The 20,097-nt window shown below is 39.0% G+C and overlaps 1 protein-coding gene across 3 annotated transcripts in view; it reads right to left on the bottom strand.

Moving 5' to 3' along the window:
- Window positions 1-9,357: 9,357 nt before the first annotated feature.
- SLC8A1 (solute carrier family 8 member A1) overlaps window positions 9,358-20,097 on the bottom strand; it is a 284,778-nt gene continuing 274,038 nt past the window's right edge. For all 3 annotated transcript variants that reach the window (XM_088148621.1, XM_088148639.1, XM_088148632.1), the window contains one exon: window positions 9,358-13,467. In XM_088148621.1, coding sequence (XP_088004747.1) covers window positions 13,091-13,467 — 377 coding nt within the window. In that variant the 3' untranslated portion in view covers window positions 9,358-13,090. The remainder of the gene's footprint in view (window positions 13,468-20,097) is intronic.

Here is a 20,097-nt window from a genome sequence, read left to right as displayed (position 1 = left end):
GGGGATCACCTCCACCTAAGACCTTAGAGCAGTATTTCTCAACCTTGGCAACTTGAAGATGTGTGGACTTCAACTCCCAGAATTCCCCAGCCAACCTTGCTGGCTGGGGAATTGTGGGAGTTGAAGTCCACACATCTTCAAGCTGCCAAGGTTGAAAAACACTGCCTTAGAGAGATGCTTCAGCTCAGGAGACATAATGTGCCCTCAGTATACTAAGGAAATTTTTAAGGAAGTGTGGTATGATACAGTAAGAAACTGTAGGTGGAGAAGCTGAAGCTGTTGGGAGTTTGTAGTCAGGTTTATTTTAAGAAAAGAAGCAGGCCTATGTTCATGATAAGACTTTACGGTATTATCAGAGGTATGGAAAATGTGAATATGAAGCATCCGTATTACAGAAGGCGCCACCTCAGTATTTAAAAATAGAAGTAACAATAACACAAGCAGGCATTTTTTTTCCGTTCTTTTTCTTCCAGCCTAATTGAAACAGTCTAATTTGTTTATAGGAAGCATTTATAGCCAAGACATGTACCTAATGAAATCCCAAAAGAAATAAGAATACTATGGGAACGCAGCAAGGAAAGAATTCCACTGACTAGAAATCTTTCTATCCTCAAGGGTTACCCATAAAAGAAAATAGGGGAAGATGGAAGACGATAATGTGCAAAATAATGGCCAGAAGAAAGAGAACATGATAAGACAAAGTGGTACCAATACAAACTTGTTTATGTAGAAGGCCTAAGACACTAGCATTCTCATCTTCACAAGAGAGCATAATGACCAGTCATGCTAATACTTACATGTGTATAGGAAACTTATCTGTTTCTTTCTTCGTATCCGGTTATATGACTCAACTAAATATGCTCGATAGATCAGCAGTATAGGCAAGTTTACAGCCTTGCCTGTCATGCTGGCTGACACATCTTTGCTAGGCTTTTGCAGAAATGCAAGACAAAGTAGAAAAGCTGCTCGTTAGCAAAAAAAGAGTAAAATGGTCACTTGTTCTAACCTACTCCTGGACCCATGCTGATATCAAGAACATTAAGCAATATAGGATAAAAAAAACAATCCTATAGCTCCAGAAAATAAAGAACCTATACTAGACATTATCCCACTACAGGGAATGTACTGAAAACTGGGTGCCATTCACACCTGCATAGTCTCAATAAGGGTCAACAGGTATGAATGTGGTTTAATAGCTAAAACAACCAGGTGAGAGGTTAAAGCACAGAAAGCCAGAAAACTGAACTACACAGTATAAATGGTGGTGTCCGTCCTAGAGGAAGGAATTTGGGAAGCCTCTGGGAGGACCTCTTTTGGGAGTTACTGGGAAATCTGATTTTTGAGAAAAGGTTTGGTTTAGATGTTCATGAGGATCCAGAACACATGCTCTGTTACCCATGAACTCGGGTTGGAAAAACTGTAAGAATAATTCTTATATTTGATCACTTTTAACTTCATATTTCTTGTATATGGATCTGGGTTCTAATTAATTAAAACATTAAACTGTGTCTTAACCATTTTGTCCGAAGGATGGATGTATCATGTGATCCTAACTTCAGTACATCCTAACTTGGAGAATAGTATTGCAGAAAGCTGTCCCGTTAAGGGTACCATAGGCTTTTTCAACCCTAAATTTCTCTCCTCGCAAAATATGAATCCACTCAGGTGCATTTTTTTGTGTCGATGGACCTTGTGGGCTTATTAAATTGCTCTGTGGCACAAGTCCCAGGCTTACAGTTCTGCCTTTCTAAAGCACTTTTGTTGAGTCTCTTCTTTGGTTGGGGGCAGAGCTCTTCACATGAGCCTGGGATTCGGAGGCTCATCAGAGGCTGATACGGAGCCCATCAAGTGGTTTGTTTGAAAATATTGTCCCCGGGGGGGGGGGTGTAGTGGGTTTTGTATTTGGGGTTTTATTTCTGTAAGCTGCCCAGAGTCACCATGTGTGAGTTGGGCAGCCACATAAATTGGTTTAATAAATTTAATAAAATTTAAAGAAGCTAGAGATAATAGCTGCTTCTTTAAATAAGGGAAGCTTCCTTAACCCCTTTTTCCAATGCTGCTGCCTTTGGTGCCCTACCCAACAGCTCTAAGGCCAGAGACCCCACCTGGAATAGTCTGGGTTGTACCGGGGGGAAGGGACTGCAGAGACAAGGGAGTTCATAGAAAAGGGGGCATTTACACAAGACAAAATACATTTTCACTTGCACAAAGTATGCTTGGCTCCAGGTCAATAGTTGTAAAATTAGTATCAACATTCTACCAAATTCTCAAACGACCTTAGACTGTCAGCGCAGTAGGTGACAGCAGCGACAGACTGGTATTCTTAATTGTTCATTTTTGGCTGTTCTTGCAAACACTACTATTATCACCTTCCAGAAACCACTTTCAACATGTCTCATTAAATCAGTGGCATTTTTAGCTGATATTTTACAAGCCCTGTATTTCAGCAATAGTCCACCTTTACATCATGGAAGGCTTTCAGTGCAGAGGAAAGAGTCACAAATGGCACCAGCTGCTAAAATTAATTTCCCAAATCCCTCTCCTCTCCTCTTTTAAAAACAGCATGTTTTTATTTCTTCTGGATATGAAGATAAGTATCTGGGCAATGCAAACCAATGGAGTGGCTGAATAATATTTCTAGCAGTTGGGACAGCTATGCTATAATTAGAGAAAACAGAATGACTTATGCAAAATAATAAACAGATTAGGATTAATTTTGCAAAATAAATGAAGCACATCAAGTACTGAGATCAAGGTAGTATAGACAGCTCCCTTACTGCCTTTCAAAAACTGTTAATATTTATTTTGGCTTTAAAAAAAATTAGAAAGGGTTTAGCAAAGCATCACCCTCCAGAATTATCTTTATTTTCCAAGAATCTTTCTGGCTCACATATAAACCTCCACACATCCTTGGAATTTTTTTTTTTTAATGATGAGAAACTATAGCCAAGTGCTTTGTTTACAGATGTGAATACCTGCCCCCACAAAAACAGGGTTTGCAGTGAGTATCCATGGAATACAGAGTAGGTGTCAGGAGTAATTATTTTTTTCTTCATATTTTAAGCCACAAGATGAGAAATTGCTAAAGATGAAAAAAACAAAGTAGGGATGTCTACTCAAAGTTGGTTGTAGAACTGGTCCACTGTCAGCCTTTCCTGAATAACAGCCTGAACAAAGTAGACAGGTAAGAAGTAACTGAGGGCACATTTATTGACTCTTGCCTACCTTTTCTTATATGGGTGAAGAAGGACCAATCTTACAGACTGTCAGCATGCCACTTTTGGAGAGATTTGACTTGCAATTAATATGGATGTATTTTGACAGTAAAGACTAAACTCAGAGTCCTGAACAACAAAATATGTTGGTATTTATTCCAATGTGTAAAATAGAATTTATATCTGTTGTTCTTTGTATCTTTGTAGATCTCAGAAAAATCAATTAAAAAAAAGAGAACAATTTCATCAATTTCCTTAAGGCTTTACAACTATGTATTGTGAATAGCTACATCCACACTGACAATCATTTTGTGAATCAGAAAGCCTACAATGGCAGCCATTTTCTTAGAGTGTCCAGAACATATTCTTAGAATGTGAAATGTGTCCATTGATCCCAAGAAGTTGGGGATCCCAAGTATGTCAGATGCAGAATTGGTACTGTGTAGATGAAAAATCTCTCTTTTAAATGTGGCACGTATACAATACTGCTGATCTGCCCTACTTCTGGGACAAGTTCCCTAGACGTATCCCTTCCTATCTTCCCCCTTCTGATTTTAAACTGAGAACACTTTAATAGGTGGCTATCCAGTGTCTGCTATATGAAGACCCAGCTCTCTGGAGAAGGCACTAATGCTGAGAAAGGTGGAAGAAAAGAGAAGAAGAGGATGACCAGCAGCAAGGTGGATGGACTCAGTTACAGTAGTGATGAGTGCACCATTGGGAGACTTGAAATAACAGATTAGGGATAGATCATCATGGGGAAAATCTATGTGCTGCTAGGAATCAAAAACAACTTGATGGCACCATCATCACAATCATCCAGTTACTATCTAAACACCTTTGGAGTACTGGAGCATTACTTCCATTACTGAATTTCTTTTACCATTGAGTGTTCTCCTAACATGAGCCAAAGGCTACCTGTCTATCTATTAAACCCATTTGATGTTGTCCTACCCTTGGGGGCGACAGAGAAAACTATTCCATGTTTTGTGATTTCTGTAACAAACTCTGGTGGAACACTTGTGTAATGTGGAAGGCTCTCAGCTTTGATATTAATTCCTTTTAGCCAAAATTCCCTTTGACATTGGAATAAGATTTAATCTGTCTCAGATGGCGTCTCTAATTAGCCAATGTTTTTTACCCAGTTGTGTGTGTGTGTGTGTGTACTGTATATTTATATCCCCAAAGAGAAAAAGACTGTTAGATTAATTTACATTGATGGTATAGTGTAGATATGCCTTATATATTTTTCTGCATTGGATCAATGGAGTACTTGTAATGGAGATCTTTCTTTTCTTATTAAATGGCATGAGGTTTATATCAGATCTGCAGCGATTATACTTAGGAGAAACAAAATGTGAAAGGGCAGTCTCTGTTAAAAACATCAATGCGTCTGTTTTAAACTGACACAAAATTTCTTGTGCTACGTTATGTAACTGTGGCTACAGTAGCAAACACTAAATCTTCAGCAGAAAGAGAATTTATCAGGTCTGAACAAGCAAATAGGGAAATCTAGAACTCTTTATGTTGCCTGAAATAAACATTTTGTCTTGGCCCACACACATACACCACGCCACTCTAACCACACAAATATAACCACACAGCAATCTTGGTCTGCCAGGCCTGTTTAGCTAAAAGGGCAGGAGAGCTTTATTCCATATCCCAGTGAAACAGCAATTCATTCTCAAAGGCAGAATAACTTCTCCAGATAATATTGTCAGATATGTAAGTATCAGATAATTATTCTGCAGTGTTGCTTTCTTGACTCTGGGAAAAAACAGAGCTCCAGTACTGTATAGTTTGATTTTTTACAACTGGTTCCTGAATTTTAGAAATGGTAAGTTTAAGCATTAAGTTAGCTATGTGCTTTGTGAAGTACAGGTTTGATTTGGCAGTCTTCTTTCCATGATCAAGTATCCTTTTCTTTCCTCCAAAATTCAGCTTTGAGAGAGAAAATTTTTTTCAGCACAGTGGAGGAGACCAGTTGGAGGCAATCAACTGGCAAACTACAACTTACGCTTAAACAATACTGTTTTAAATGCTTTTCTGGGTTTCTTTTAAATAAGAAGCTGCTCATCTAACTGTGTAAATGCACATACTGCGCAGATTTCCTTTTACTTTACTCCTTTTAATGGCAAATAGCTTGCCTAAAGAAGGGGCTGGGGGGGGGGGAGACTGATGACTCATCCAGTGTTTAATTTTCTCATGGTCCATTTATAATCTATCAAGAAAATTGTAAAGCTGGGGAAGGCTGCAGACTGCCTTCTCTTAAAATACCCTGTTGTTGACTTATTAAACACAGAATATATTGAGAAGTGTCTTGTACAAGCACTACGGATGTTAACAGAACCTGTGCTAGACGTACACTGACATTAATTTAAATAGGAATTATGCAGCTATCCTGGAAAATAGAAAAGTTGCTGGAAGGAACATTCTGTAGTACCATTTTGACTGGACAAGTGTTTAAATTGTTGGTTAAACAACAGGTTTGATTTAGACTTCTAGTTTTCAGAATTTCATCTAAATAAGGAGGAGAAATTTGCCCTTCCTCTTGGGCACAAGGGACAGCAGAGAAGTGATTTTTTCACCCTGCCATTGTAGTTCCTGCTAGCCCAAAATCAGGAATTTGGTAGCACCTTTTTAGACTAACGCATTTTATTAAAAACATGTGCCTACCAACCAGGTGCCTCCAGATTCACACTACCATCAAGAGCCGTATATTATCGTGATGTCTGATTCTTGCTGAATTTCCCTTGGCTTTTCTTTTTCAGATGGAAGCCCACTGCATTACTACAATGGTTCATGTAAAGGAATTGGAAGTGGTTTGGCAACGTTTAGAGTTTCTGATCCATCTTAACATGTTTATCTTTAGTGGGGAGCCATACTCTGCCCTCCTTAAAGAGCAACAGATCTAGTGCTTAGCCCTGTTTCCTTTCTGTGGTCACATCCTGTGATTCAAAAATCTTGTTCTGCTGTTGCCTTGGATTGTATTTGTACCAAACTATCAGAAATTTCTGAACAGTGTCGAGTTTTTCAGTTGGCTGCTTTGTTTTGAATGAGAAAGCATGGTGGAAAGGGCACTTCTCACCTAGAACCTGTAAGGAATTTGCTTAATGTTGATTTAGCATTCAGTGCACTTGAATTCATTTGTCCATTTGTTAATTATTTTCTTTACATTTCTGCTGATTGCAGTGCCATTTATTGACTTGAACTTCCCAATAACAAAGGCTCCAACCCTCCTTACTGATATCCATTGGCTTTCCAGATTATTCTCAAAATGCATTTTACTCTGAAATCCTTTGAAGGAGCCTTACTGTGCTAGTTTTACATGGGAATGGATAGGAACTCAGTGATAGTGCTTAACCAGCTCTAATCTTCCATCCATATATCATAGATTAACATCTGAATCAGGTCTTTGTCCTTCTCAGTTTTCTTTTGTAAAACAGGAACAGCAGTGATTTCATGATGTTATAATTAGCTGTGTTAAGACAGGGTGATGTGATTCCAACGTAAGATTTTGGAGTGCTGTTATATTGCCAGCTATTTATTAACTTTTTACTGATGGATGCTGCCTAGACTTCTTTTGGCCTTGGTTTCAGCTGTGTTGGGGCAGGCTTGTGATGGATATTGCAAAAGTGAACAAATGAAGACTGCAAAGCACTCTTCAAATTAAAATGCTGCATAAATGATAAAATAGGAGAAGCAGTTGTTTCCAAATCATAACTAGCTTTCCTGCTGACACTGAATTAAAAGTGGTTTTTCCTGCTGGCACTGAACAAGGAGAACAGATAGATTCCAAAGTGGTGGTTGCCTTTTTTTCTTTTTGGCAACTGAATCATGACTTGGCTCCAACCTAACACAGAGAAAGACTCTAATGTATCTTTGTGTGATTTTTCTTCTAGCTACCTAGCTGAAGAAAAGATTATAGTGAACCATGGGGATTGCACAGGACTGCAAATCTGCCTATCATGAAACTGGACCGTTGAATATCTATTCACAGACAAAGCATTCTCTACTACTGTAGTGCATGTGTGCTGAAGATTGCAGTCTTCTGTGACCATTCCCCACCTCACCTACCCCACAACTTTGGGTGGTAATGCTAAACTTCTGTTCATTTTAACAGGCAAAGATACCATTTGTAATTCTTAGAGGGATCCTGGGTTCTAATAAAGCTTTCTTAGCAGAAGATTTTGTATTAATGGAATGGTTAATGAGATATGAACCTTCTTTCTATTGAGAATCTTTTCTGCATGCTTTGAAAAGGCTATCATACCAAAAAAAAAAAAAAAATAGACCTCTTTTAACCTGAGAAGTGCAATTACTTTACGGGGAGAAAGAAGTCTGTGTGTGCCTGTGTGTGATGGACAGCACCAGCAGGATTACATAATTACACACATTTTTTAACATTAACAACAAACAGCTTTCTGGTTCTGGAGCCACAAACAGAACAATCTCCATAATTATATAAATGTTCTTGTACATTATGAGAGCTACAAAAATGAGGGTTACCAGATTTGAGCAGTAAACATCTGGAAGACCACTAGATAGTAGCAAAGAAATGATATCACATTCGCTGCCATAGTGGTTGTCTGAATTTTGCAGCCCCTTAACAAAATAATAAGTCAAACTTTGATTCCCTCTGTCCCACAGAGCTGTGATGGAGAGCATGGTTGAAGGTGAGATTGTAAGGTAAGATTTTCAATGCATTACTTGTATGTGTATGAGATTAACTATATGTAACATGAGCACTGGAGTGGGACTTAGGCTGGCATTATAATGAGGATGGATGGAGTAAACATTCCTTAACGTGCCAGACTGATGGTGATCCTGAGTCAATACACCAGCATGTTCCTTCCTCAGCCTACTTTCTCTGCATTCTGATTCTATTGCCACCTAGCAAACTCAGCTGAGAACATCATCTTAGTGGCAACCATCTCTCAAGGCCCAATCTTGATCTGCCAGGCCTTATAAAACCTTAAGTATCTTCAGGCCATACTCCCCAGTCTGAACAATTTGTTTCTGGTATGAGAAGGCTACCTAAGTATCTGTTCCTTTTACTTGATTACTACTTTGGAGCTTGTATCTTTCTGGAGTATATAGTGGCTTCTCCCCTTTTGATACTCTACAACTGGCACAAAACATAATCTTCATTTACCAGAAGGCCTCTAACATTTCTTAATTCATTCTTAGAAGACGAAATGATGGGTAGCTGTGACTAATTCGTTTGCAGTGTGCAGATCTACCCAGAGGAAAAGACAAAGGAAATTGTAGTGGCAGATAGCACCCTGTCAGCTGTTACGGAGTTTTATTCCATGTGGCAGCCATTTTGTGAGAACACCTACAACCCTATCAAAATTCAACATGTCTTGGCCCCAAATGGCTACCTTCCCTTGTTCTTTCCCTAGCTTGAATAATGACTTCTTCCTGTTTTGAGTACATGCCTACTTCTGAGCCCCTGATCCTTGATCTTGTTTCCTAACGGGGCCACACACTGCCTCTGGTCTCTTTGGATTACAAGTCTGACACACCTGCATTCATTGCAACTCTGGGAATCTTTTTTTTTGGCATGCAATTTTTTTTCAGTTGAGATGTTAGTATTTGACTGTAGGGCAGTGGCAATTGAAGATGAGGAAATATATGAAATGGAACTTTAAAAACAGCTTAACGTTCAGTACTGAAATGAAACGTGATTATATGAAAATTAATACGATTGTTAATTTCAAATTTTGCCTGTTGAAATATCATTATGTGTGTAATTAGGTGAAATTTGGGGTAAATTCCTTGATTTGATTATGTGTTTAATGAAAAGGAAAAACATTACTTTTTGAAGGATGAAAGCCTATTAATATAATTTTAAATGTAAAATTATGTATTTTGAATTAGTATGTTTTTGTGGTAGTGTTTTAAATATAATAAGTGTGTGTTGTAGGGAATTTACAAATAACATAGTTGTTTCTCTGACTGCATTTTCTAGCTGGAGTTGAGGCATCAGAAAATTTCTGATTGTTAAATGCAATTCCCAGATTTTGCAGAATCTATTATGTTTCTAGTCTAAGGAAATAATATATCAACGCAACAACAATGAAATGAACTGAATGAGATGAATTAATCAAAAAAATAATGAGACAGCATAGAGGGAAAATGTAGCAGTACTGATCTTTAAATCAGAACTAATTATACATTTTATTATCTGTGTCTCAGTGTACTGTTGATCACAATTAGTGTACACACTGCCTCTCTGTTACTGTGCATTACACACATCAATAAAAATGAAAGAAAACAGATGAAATGAAATAATTTTACACAAACAATAATCATATCATCATTATTATTATTAATAATAATAATCCCTGAACAACCCAAATATTATTTTCCCCCAGTCCGCAGTAGACAAATCAAATGAAATTAAACAGAGAACAAAAAGCCTTCAAAAGTGAAAAACAATTTACAGGAAAAGAAATTAAAAAAAAAAACTCAGAATTCAAGCATTCCACAGATTGTTCAAAATGATTGAAAGCTTAGTCTAACTGCCATCCTTTTAACCATGTGATGTGAGAACAATTACATTTTTGACTTGCTAGCTAGACCAAAAGAGGCTATTAAGGATCTGAGATAGCTGTAGTTAATGTCTACATTCACTGGTGATGCAGACTAGGCCTTTTAAAGCTTTCTGTGTGCACAAATGAACTTGCAACTGCACAGTGGCCTTTGCACTGAAATGAATGGGAAAATTGTAGCCACTGTATTGAATGAAGTACCCATTAGGAATCCCTAAACACCTGAGACATTCCTGGCAGTTCTGATTCATTACTCTGGCAAAATTACCATTGATTTCAATGGCTGCATATACAGACAGAAATCTAGTATGAAATTCTATGTGCATAAAAAATTCTGTCCCTATAGTTTGCTTTATTTACTCAGTCATTATATGGTAATACAATTAGTTTCCCCACTGCATCAAATATGTCTCATGTTTTTGAGGTTTTATAGAGTGATTTTTTTCTACAGCATTGATGTTCTGGCCTTTCCATTTAATTTATGCACTGAGCAGGTAGCTGGACTCAGTGCCCTGGACGGTCATTTCTAACTCTATGATTGTATGATTTTAGGATTCTAGGGCTTTATGGATGTGAATTCATACAGCTGCTTTGCTCCCACTGGATGCGTATGTCATTGTCCATGTGAAAATGGATCGTGGTAATAGAAAAATTGTATCAGCCAACTGAATAAAGGGGAAATTATGAACTCCAAAAGATGTGCCAGAATATCACCTTTCTATATTTGGGAGAAATACTTGGAAATATGTCTATAGATTTTTGTCAACGTTGACATCCAGCAGCACTGCTAAAGTGACAATGCGAAATATATTTTACACATATACCTTTGCATTTTCACAACCGGAAGTGGATAAACCTAAGACATTCTTCAAATATTATTAAATATTGCTCCCATGATTCTGAACTACTGGCCATACTGGCAGAAACCGGAGTCCAATAATATCCAAAGGACCATAGATTCTCCATTGCTACACCAGAGAACAGCTCCTTAATCACTGTAAGCATGACTACATTTTTATGGAATGGAAACAGTGAATGGCTTTCTTCTTCCCCTAATTATCTGTCAGTTTTGTTTTTCAAAAACAGGCCTATTGTGTGCTTACCACTGCAATAAGGAAGTGTTTATATGATAATTTCTAAGGTATAAACCCTGTAGCGTACATGACCATCCACCCTGCTTCCATGTGACCAGGGAAGTAGTGAAGTCATGCACATTTTTACTTCTCTGGCACCCTGAAATAGATCCTGTCTTTAGTTAAGAAAGAAAAATAAATTATTTCAATAGTTTCGTTCTCCCTAATCCCCTTTTTGAATTGCCTGCTTTAGATATTTCAGGACTGGTGGTGAGGGAACTCTGATAAATGAAAAAGTTTAGAAGGAGCAAGCATGAAAAAAATCAATAGACAAACCAACTACAAAATAAATATCACTGGACTGTTCAGTTGCACTGTCCCTGGATGGTATTTCCCAAGTAAAGCTTTGTTTTGGTACCTTAATGTACTCTGAACATTGCTGAGTACATTGTTGACAATGATCAAATAATAACAATACTGACATTTCTAATTCATGAAGATAAATGCTAATTCACTGCCAGACAATGCAGATAGTGCCACTTTTCGTGCTAGGACCCGTTGTTGTTCTGAAGGCCAATGGGTGGTAGAACTTTTTAACTCCAGCACAAAAGAGTAAATTTGAATTACAGTATTCTGATGGTGGGTTGCCCTTTACGAAGGTCTAGAGGTTTCCACAGAGCAAGAGCAGGAGCAGAGAGAATAAGCAACGCAAGAGACCAAAGAATTGGCATCTGGAGCACATGCAGCATAAATACTCTGGGTAAAATGGGTGACTGAAAAAAAGCTCAAGGATGTTCTGGTGATTTAGGTTTCAGCACAGCTATTCATACTTAAAATGAACAACGCTTAGTCCCAATTAGTTCCAACAGTCTAATCACAAACAGGCTTAATTCATCCATAACTCAGTGGTAGAGCACATGCTAGTATGTCAACAGTCTCTAGTTCAATTCATGGAATCACCAGTTAAAATAGTTACAGGGCTGGATAAGCTTCTCCCTGAGACCTCAGAGAACCACTCTCAATGAGAGTCCTGGGCTAGATAGGTCACTGGCTTGACTCAGTATAAACAACTTTCTGTCTGTCCTATGCTTGGCTGGCAAACGGATCCCTTTCTACGTGATGAAACTTGCACAGATACTTCCCTTTAAAACAGGTCTCTCTCCAGCTCTTGGTTATTGCTTCTTAGGAACCTTATGTAGAGCAACAGAATAAATACCAGCCATTTCTGGACTCACCCTGTTCATTGAAAAGAAAAGACGTGGAAAAAAACACGCTTGCATCTTCAGTGGTCAGTCAGCTTCACTATCACTATTCAATGCTATATTACAGATTATGGTTTGCTTCATTCATGCAAAGTGTTACAACAAGTACAATGAAAGCATTCCCAAACTGGAGTATGAGAAGGAGCATAGCAGCAAATATTGGCAGATGGGAAGGGCATGGGAGGAAACTGAAATTAATCTGACAAAATATGTCAGAAATACAGGAAAAAATAACGCTAGAGGTGGATACTAGGGCTTTGGGCATGAGTCTATAATCCACAGTTTGGAGCAAATGGAGAACTGGTTAAATATGGTTTAGGTGGCTACTTTTCTTTTAAGAGGGTGCTGGTCACAAATAGAGTTCTGAAAAAAATGGGAAAGGGATTTCTGTGGTATCATAACATCTGAACAACCAGGCACTAAAGGAGGGATCAAAGCAAAAGCAAAAACAAAAAAACCAAACACAACTACCCTCCCCAACAAACAGCATGGGGTTAGAACCCCCTTGGATTGTGTTGGTCACTCTAGACTCACATGTGTCATTGAGGGTGGTGATTCAGCTTGTTCTTGAGTTAATGAAGAAGGCAACAAAGATATTGGTAAGAAAGTCAAGAACTCCCATTTAAGTCATTCGCCCAATATGATATAACTTAAAGTTGGCCGTTGGTCTTTCCAAACAACCCCCTTTGAAATCCAACTGCTCCTTAGAGAGGGAGGGGAAAGGGAAATACAAAGAAACTCCATCATGACCTTGTAGGCTGAGTTGCAAAGATGGCCCTGCATCCATGTCTCCATTGCAATGCTGCTGCTCCTGGTGAAGACTCCTGCAGATTTCAAACTCCTACCACAAAGCTACATTCCATCAACAGGTAAGTGAACATGGCAAATGTCTTTTCTTCCTCTGTTCAATAATATTAGATCTATATCTATATATCTCTCTTTCTATATATAGATACATATAGATACTATCTTCAATAGTTTCTTTAGAAGCCCTTTATGTGGCAGTAGGCTTCCAGAGATGAGAAAAATATGTACAAGAGCCAGAGCAGCACAAAGAGGCATGAGGTCAGAATCTTGGCAGTCCGTGGCCCGCCTAGCTCACCTCCAATCTCTGGTCTTCGCCGGTAGAGGAGCACGCCAACACTGATAAAAGCAAATATAGTGAAGAGGGTGACAGAGAAAGCCAGGGTGCCTGGCTGGACTGCAAATGACTCCCCATTGGCTGCATGGTAGATTGCAGCAATGGACCAGGCTACGCCGATTCCCAGGAAAACATTCACAGCATTGCTACCGGTGACGTTACCTATGGAAGCATCTGCATATTGATCTTGTGTTGCTGCTACTTTGCTGGCAAATGTATCTGCAGAGTGAAAAGAAACACTATTATTTTTCTTGTACTGTTGCTCCTACTTCCAAGGAGCTCAGTGTTTTAACTTTTATAGGGGAAAGGGAGATGGATTCTTAGCAGAAGTCTTGCTTTACATGTGTACATATACAGAAGTCAAATGCTGGACCAGCATTAAAGTTTTGTTCCTGCTCTTGGTCACTGTTCCTGCAGTCTTCAAGCAACTCTGTTTTGCAGTCTTATTTGGCAAATGGTTTTCCAGCAATAGCAGGATCTATCTAAACAATCTAGCCCAAAGCACAGAATTCAGACTTGCAGAGTCTAGAACTGATGTTCTACCAACCTTAGCCCAGTGGTTTTTTCCCCCCTGTGGTTCTGGCCCCATTGGAAATTAGAGACCATTTTAAATCAACTTGGCTAAAAAGAGTTAATAGCAAACTGCAGTCTTTAGGTCTCTCTTTGGAAACCCTCTGTCCATTAGGGTTTGAAAATGCCAGATCTTAAGCAGTGTATCTGGAATATTGATTTTCAAGCTAATCTAAGCCTAGTATTTATTCCTATGGTCTGTGGATTTTTTTCCCAAATGGATATGTGCTATCATCCTATCTTTCCTTCTTCTGAAGGAGTTCTGAAATTTCTCCACGTCTTCACCTTGGCCAGGCTGGATGCACTCCCCTCTGCAGTTCTGTGAAGGTATTGTAAAAATATCCCTCTACATCAGCACGTGCGCCCTGTGGGGATAGCTCTGAGACACATGCTCCTCTTTTGCTCTCTTTACACTGTACAGTTTACATGGAATCTTGGATCCCATTCTGAAGAAATACCTGGCAGAGAATACAAAGCTTATTTGGGGCTTCTTCTGTCTGACCAAGACTCTGATGCTTGATTCAGTGCCTCTATTTGTTCTATTCATCTCACTGATAACTGCAGAATAGCATTAATCTGAGTGATCATCATCATCATTATACTATTTTATTGTATTTTATGCTTACTTTTTATTTATATATATAGATTTTAGATGTATGTGTTTCAGTATATATCCTATATACTGAATTATTTGAATATTTGAATATTTGAAATATTTGAATATTTGAATTACAGTATGAAATAAAAAAATATTTGAAGTATAGTGTGTTTTCTGGCTATAAGGCAGTGATAAATATTAACTAAATCCACCTAAGCCCAGTGGCTCAGTCACAAAAGGAATCGAAGTAGCAACAACAAAAAGGGAATCATAGCATATCTCTTCATTTCAGACCTTTTCTGCCTGTAACTGCACCTGCAATTGTTGGAGGAGAAGTGATTATTTTAACAGCTTCAATATACCAACTTAACTGTAACCTAAAGTAAAAAAGAGGCAGGCATTACTTTGAAAAGATCAGCTTGGCTGCCATTCTACAAAATCAAATTAGAAGGAAGCCCAAGTTGTGCATTAATTAGTTGTCTCTCTTTTTGAATTTCAAAGCATAGTTGGATATCTACCCCCCGCCCCCCCACTATACTATTTTCCTGGAGCAGTTGCTAATCTTATGATGCTCCAAGCACAAGTATTTCACTACCATTAAAGGAGAATTTATTGTTACTTAAAATCCATCCCAAGTATACAACTGGATGTATTTTGTAAAAAAAGAAAAAAAAATCAAAGGTAAAGACTACAAGCTGCTTTAACCGAATGAATGTTTTCAGTACAGCAGCCTCATGTCACCTTGGATAAAAAGAGAGAAAAGATAGCCCAGCATACAGAGGCACTTCTTTAAGATGCCATACTTGTGCAGGAATTTAAAAACAACTTTTTCCTACAGAGTCTTGGATGCAAAACTGTAAAGCCTCAGCCGGCAGCTAGCTCTTCATCCCTATGCAAAGGCAAGGCCAAATAGGTAGAGCAAGAATGTTAATTTATACTGAAGTTCAAAAGCCGCTTTCACGCATAAAAATAGCACTGTGGACGTTTCTATAACTGCTGTAAAAAAAAAAAAAAAGGCAATTTCTTCCGAGTTCTGCCTCGGCTGCTCCACAGCAACTTAATAATTAGATTGCAAACTGGTGTCAGAATGAGAAAGCTCATACTAGGTCCTTCTGCAACAGCGAGCAGAGTGATTGGCAGCGCATTGCAAGGTTACTCGCAAAATGCTCTTCATTCACAGGATGGTTTTTATGAAACCTGTCGGCTGGTTTATTTATTAATAATTTCAATTTACATGGCAACCCATCTCAAATTCTGGACTCTGGGTGACTAATGATACTAACAGCAGCATGAAAACATCAAAAACAGAAAGGCAACGCACCTAGAAAACTCAAGCCGGGGTAAAGAAACACACTCATCCATACAGTAACAAATCAGCACCACCAGTATACGGGCTCGGCCACACCTGGGCCTGGGACAATACCTGCCCACAGCTCTAGAGATCCCAGAGTTTGGCAAGTACGTGTGTCGCCCACAGGCGGCTTGAGAATGGGCAGGGAGAATGCCTTTACTGTGGGAATTTGTTCACAGGAGAGTGAATTGGGGCTGTACCATAACAAAGGGCAAAACTATAGTGCTATTTCATACCCGTTGTATACACATGCAACCTCTACAATGGCCAATGACTACAAACACAAAACAAAACAGAACAAACCAAGGCTCTCAGAATCATGAAAATCCCTGCTCAGATTTTCGGTTGTTCAGAGATCTGCCTGCCAGGTGACCATCTGACTAACCGGGAGCTGAGCACTGGTTGCTTGACTAGTAATGGCAGTAGGAAGCTAGTGAATGGCTGGGCTGGAGAGGGGCGAGATCTGCGTATCTGTGTGAGGGTTCATGTATGTGTGCACATGAATTTGATTTACTTATTTTAAATAACTGTGTCTTCTACCTTACTTAGGCCTTTCATAACTGCAGTGCAAAAATCTGGATGATCGGTAGATGGCAGTAAAGAAATATAGAACATATTTTGTTGGTTCTTTGGGGTTTTGCCACCCAAATATGGTAGGTCTGCCCTTATTTAAAGCTCTCCCTCTTTTATTTCATTTTGACTGGAATTTAGTAGCAACTTTTGGAAGGCTTCTGCTTGCCATATCTAAGACTTGGGGGCTGGTGTATGATCCTGGGACCTCAGGTCATGCATTCTTGTTTTAGCAACTTCACAGGAAGCTTACGTCAGTGACAAAGGACATTTCTTCCATCAATTTGATTGCATGACAACTTCCCCTTCAAGCTATCTTTTGTCTTCAAATTAAGGCTTCGCTATTGTTGTTGCTGTTGTTTTTTTACCAAGTATGGAATACTGTTCTTTCCCCAGTCGTTGCTATGCTTCACATTTTTCACAGACATTCAATATATATTACACCATCTTCTTGTTAATGGAATAAACATTCTCTAAACATAATTTAACTATCACCTCATTATTCAGTGGGGCCAATGGGCCTGAATTATGTGCATGAGATACACTACAGTCCAGTAAGGAATCCCATTTCTTAAAAAGGAAACTTAATAGCATCTAAGTTGCACTTGGATGACTCATTTGGATAAATCAATTACTTCATCTAGCAATGATTTCATTCAAATACTCTTACCCCTAGCAATCCTACCAGTGACGAGATGACTGTAATTTATTTTGAAAACGGCAATCCAATGTCACATCTATTCTGTGTTTGCTTAAAATTGAAAGTGACTTACAATATAATTCTGTACATGTTACTCAGAAGTAAATTCATGATCTTGAGAATTAGGCGATGAGATTAATAAGAACCTGCCCTGTCCAAAAGATCCTGTGCCCCGTCCAAACAGTTTAGTGCTGAGTGAAGTCAATGGGCTGCTCCTTGCTGGTCTATTACTAAACTCCCCATTACTTATTTTTCTCTTGTGCCTGTTGCTTGTTTTTTGACTTGCTCTTCATTTTCAACTGCTCTCTCTTCTGGCCTAGGACCTTGGGTTTGGGCCCTCCACTGCAGGATCCTCAGCTAGGAGTGGCAACTTTTATTTTTTAAAAAATATTTTTACTGATTTGTGTCCTGTAACTGCCGTTTGATATGGAGACACTGCAGGTGATAACCTTATCTCCAGATCATGAAAAGCTGTTGATTCCTGCATAACTGTTACATAACTGAAAACATGAAAGTCTGCCAGCCTTCCTGCTCCCTCTTTGCCCTTTCATCTGGCAACTTTAGCTATGACTTCCCCACTTGCTCACTTCCTCTGCTTAGGCCTTGGTTGTCTTCCCTGCAGCCTAAAGCAAATTGCTGCCAATGAATTGGGGAATGTACAACATCTGACTGGACAGGCAGTTGGATTTTCTTCTACACTGGCAATGTGACCACTTGGGAATGTTCCTAGGATCATCTGCATACATCGTATGTGCTCTATCACTGAGTTACAGCCTATAAAGGCAGGGAATTACACGAGATTCACTGCTAGCAGGGAGTCACAGCTTGCAGGAGGCCAGCTTAGAGGGTGTTTGAAGGACTGTGTGACGCATAGTTCTGTTCTCCAACTTCTCGCTGCTACCTCCCAGCATTGGTCATCTGAGGTGACTGCCTCACAATGCTAAATAACAGAACTGGCCCTTTCATCTGGCAACTTTAGCTGTGACTTCCCCACTTGCTCACTTCCTCTGCTTAGGCCTTGGTTGTCTTCCCTGCTACTGGACGTGGATATATTGAGATCTTCCTCATTAATGGATTCTACTGAGCAATATATAAAGATTTTATTACACTTTCTGTTGGCCATCTTGAAATAGACTAGGGAACAAAAGGATTTCAAATACCAATAAGTATTAATACTATGTTTAATTATTATCATGATGAGTATTTTTTTCACTTTCATCTTATTTAATTCTCTCTAAAAGTAAAACTAGTAAAAGGAAAAACTGCCTAATAAGATTCAGGGATGGGAAAGACAAAGTACCGATTACATGAGATTAAAATGATATGTTCAAAATTAAATGCTACTAATATGAAACAAGGAAGAACTGAGCATAATCATTACAATTAACTCTTATGCAAGCCTTTTCATCCTAGCCAGTCTGGAAAAACTAGGAAAGTTAATTCTTAAGATCTCTGTGCTAAGAACCATTATTCTGCTTTGCTTTATCTTTGCAGGCCAAAATATTTTTGCAACATTATAGTCAATATAGTAGAAGAAATCTGAAAATCTTCTGCATTAAATTGCTGAACATGTTCTTCATATATATGATACAAATGTGTATTTGACACATTGATATGGAAAACTGTATGGACAGAGTGGCAGCAAGCAAATTTCCCTGACATTCCCATAGTGGAGAAGGCCCATTGCTAAATGACAGAGCACAACCAGAAATTCCATGATTAATATTTTCCATCTCCAATATATATATTGGATGTTTTCTATTATGCCACTTTCTTTATTAAGTTATTTTAAAGAAATATAACTTAATATTTTAGATGTAAGACAGTGATCCTGGAAAATGGATTGCCTAGTTTATATGCAGAGAAATATGATCTGTAACTCCATTGCTGGGGACAACTTAAAAACGCATCAGGTAGTCCTTAGATTATACTGTTCCTGGAACTACTGTTCTTGGTCTTGTCCCAGTGAGTTTTCTTGTGCCTTTAAGTAAAATTGACTACGCCTTGCCTGAATTCTTTTTCCCCTCTACTTCTCTATATACAGACAAAACATAAGTGGCACTAAAAATTTATCTTCCACAGAGTTATATTAAAATGCAAATAGCAGACTCTAGTCTGCCCAATTCATAGAAGACAGACTATTGTAGTTCTGTAGTCAGTTCCCAAAGTGATCTTTATAGCAGGAGAAAAGCAACTATTGCCTTGATGCATCACTGGGACCATGAAAGGGAGGAATACAGTGGTACCTCGGGTTATGAACGCCTCTGTTAATGAACTTTTCGGGTTACGACCAGCTCCGGCCACAAAAATTTACCTCAGTTTGCGAACTCCGCCTTGGGGTACGAACAGGATACGCGGCCATTTTCCCTCCCGTGACACGGTCCGTGGCCATTTTTCCACCCGACACGTGGTCCGCAGCCATTTTTCCACTCGACACGTGGTCCGCAGCCATTTTTCCACCCGACACGTGGTCCGCGGCCATTTTTCCACCGGACACGTGGTCCGCGGACATTTTCCGCCTGACACGTGGTCCGCAGACATTTTTCCGCCCCTGACATGTGGTCCGTGGACATTTTTCCGCCCCTGACACATGGTCCGTGGCCATTTTCCACCCCGACACGTGGTCGTAGGGAGGGGGATTCTCCCTCCAAGCAATAGCCGCCTCCCTGTCCTCTATGCCAGAACGGATTAACGGTAATTACATTGAACCTTATGGGGAAATTTCCTTCGAGTTGCGACCAATTCGGGGTGCGACCAGAGTCACGGAACGAATTAAGTTCGTAAACCGAGGTTCCACTGTATATTAAACCCCTTTTCCATACCTTATATGGACTCTACTGTGATTGGGCTCCATGATCATGATCATGATCATGGTTGTTTGCTTTCTAAAGCAATACAAAGCTGATACGGTACCTCTCTGTATTGTTTAGACACCAAAACCTACTTTTGGTAGTTTTTTTGGCTACTTTTTTGTTTACTTTTACTCTGTAGGTGTCTTTTTAAGGTTACCATAAATTTGGCAGGCTTTGTTAGAATGTATCACTTCTGAATAACTAATGT

Source organism: Python bivittatus, unplaced genomic scaffold, assembly GCF_059951505.1.
Source record: "Python bivittatus isolate LINGU-HERP-01145 unplaced genomic scaffold, Pbiv_v1 ctg000020_np1212, whole genome shotgun sequence".
NCBI lineage: Eukaryota > Metazoa > Chordata > Lepidosauria > Squamata > Pythonidae > Python > Python bivittatus.
This window is presented reverse-complemented; position numbering and strand designations above follow the sequence as displayed.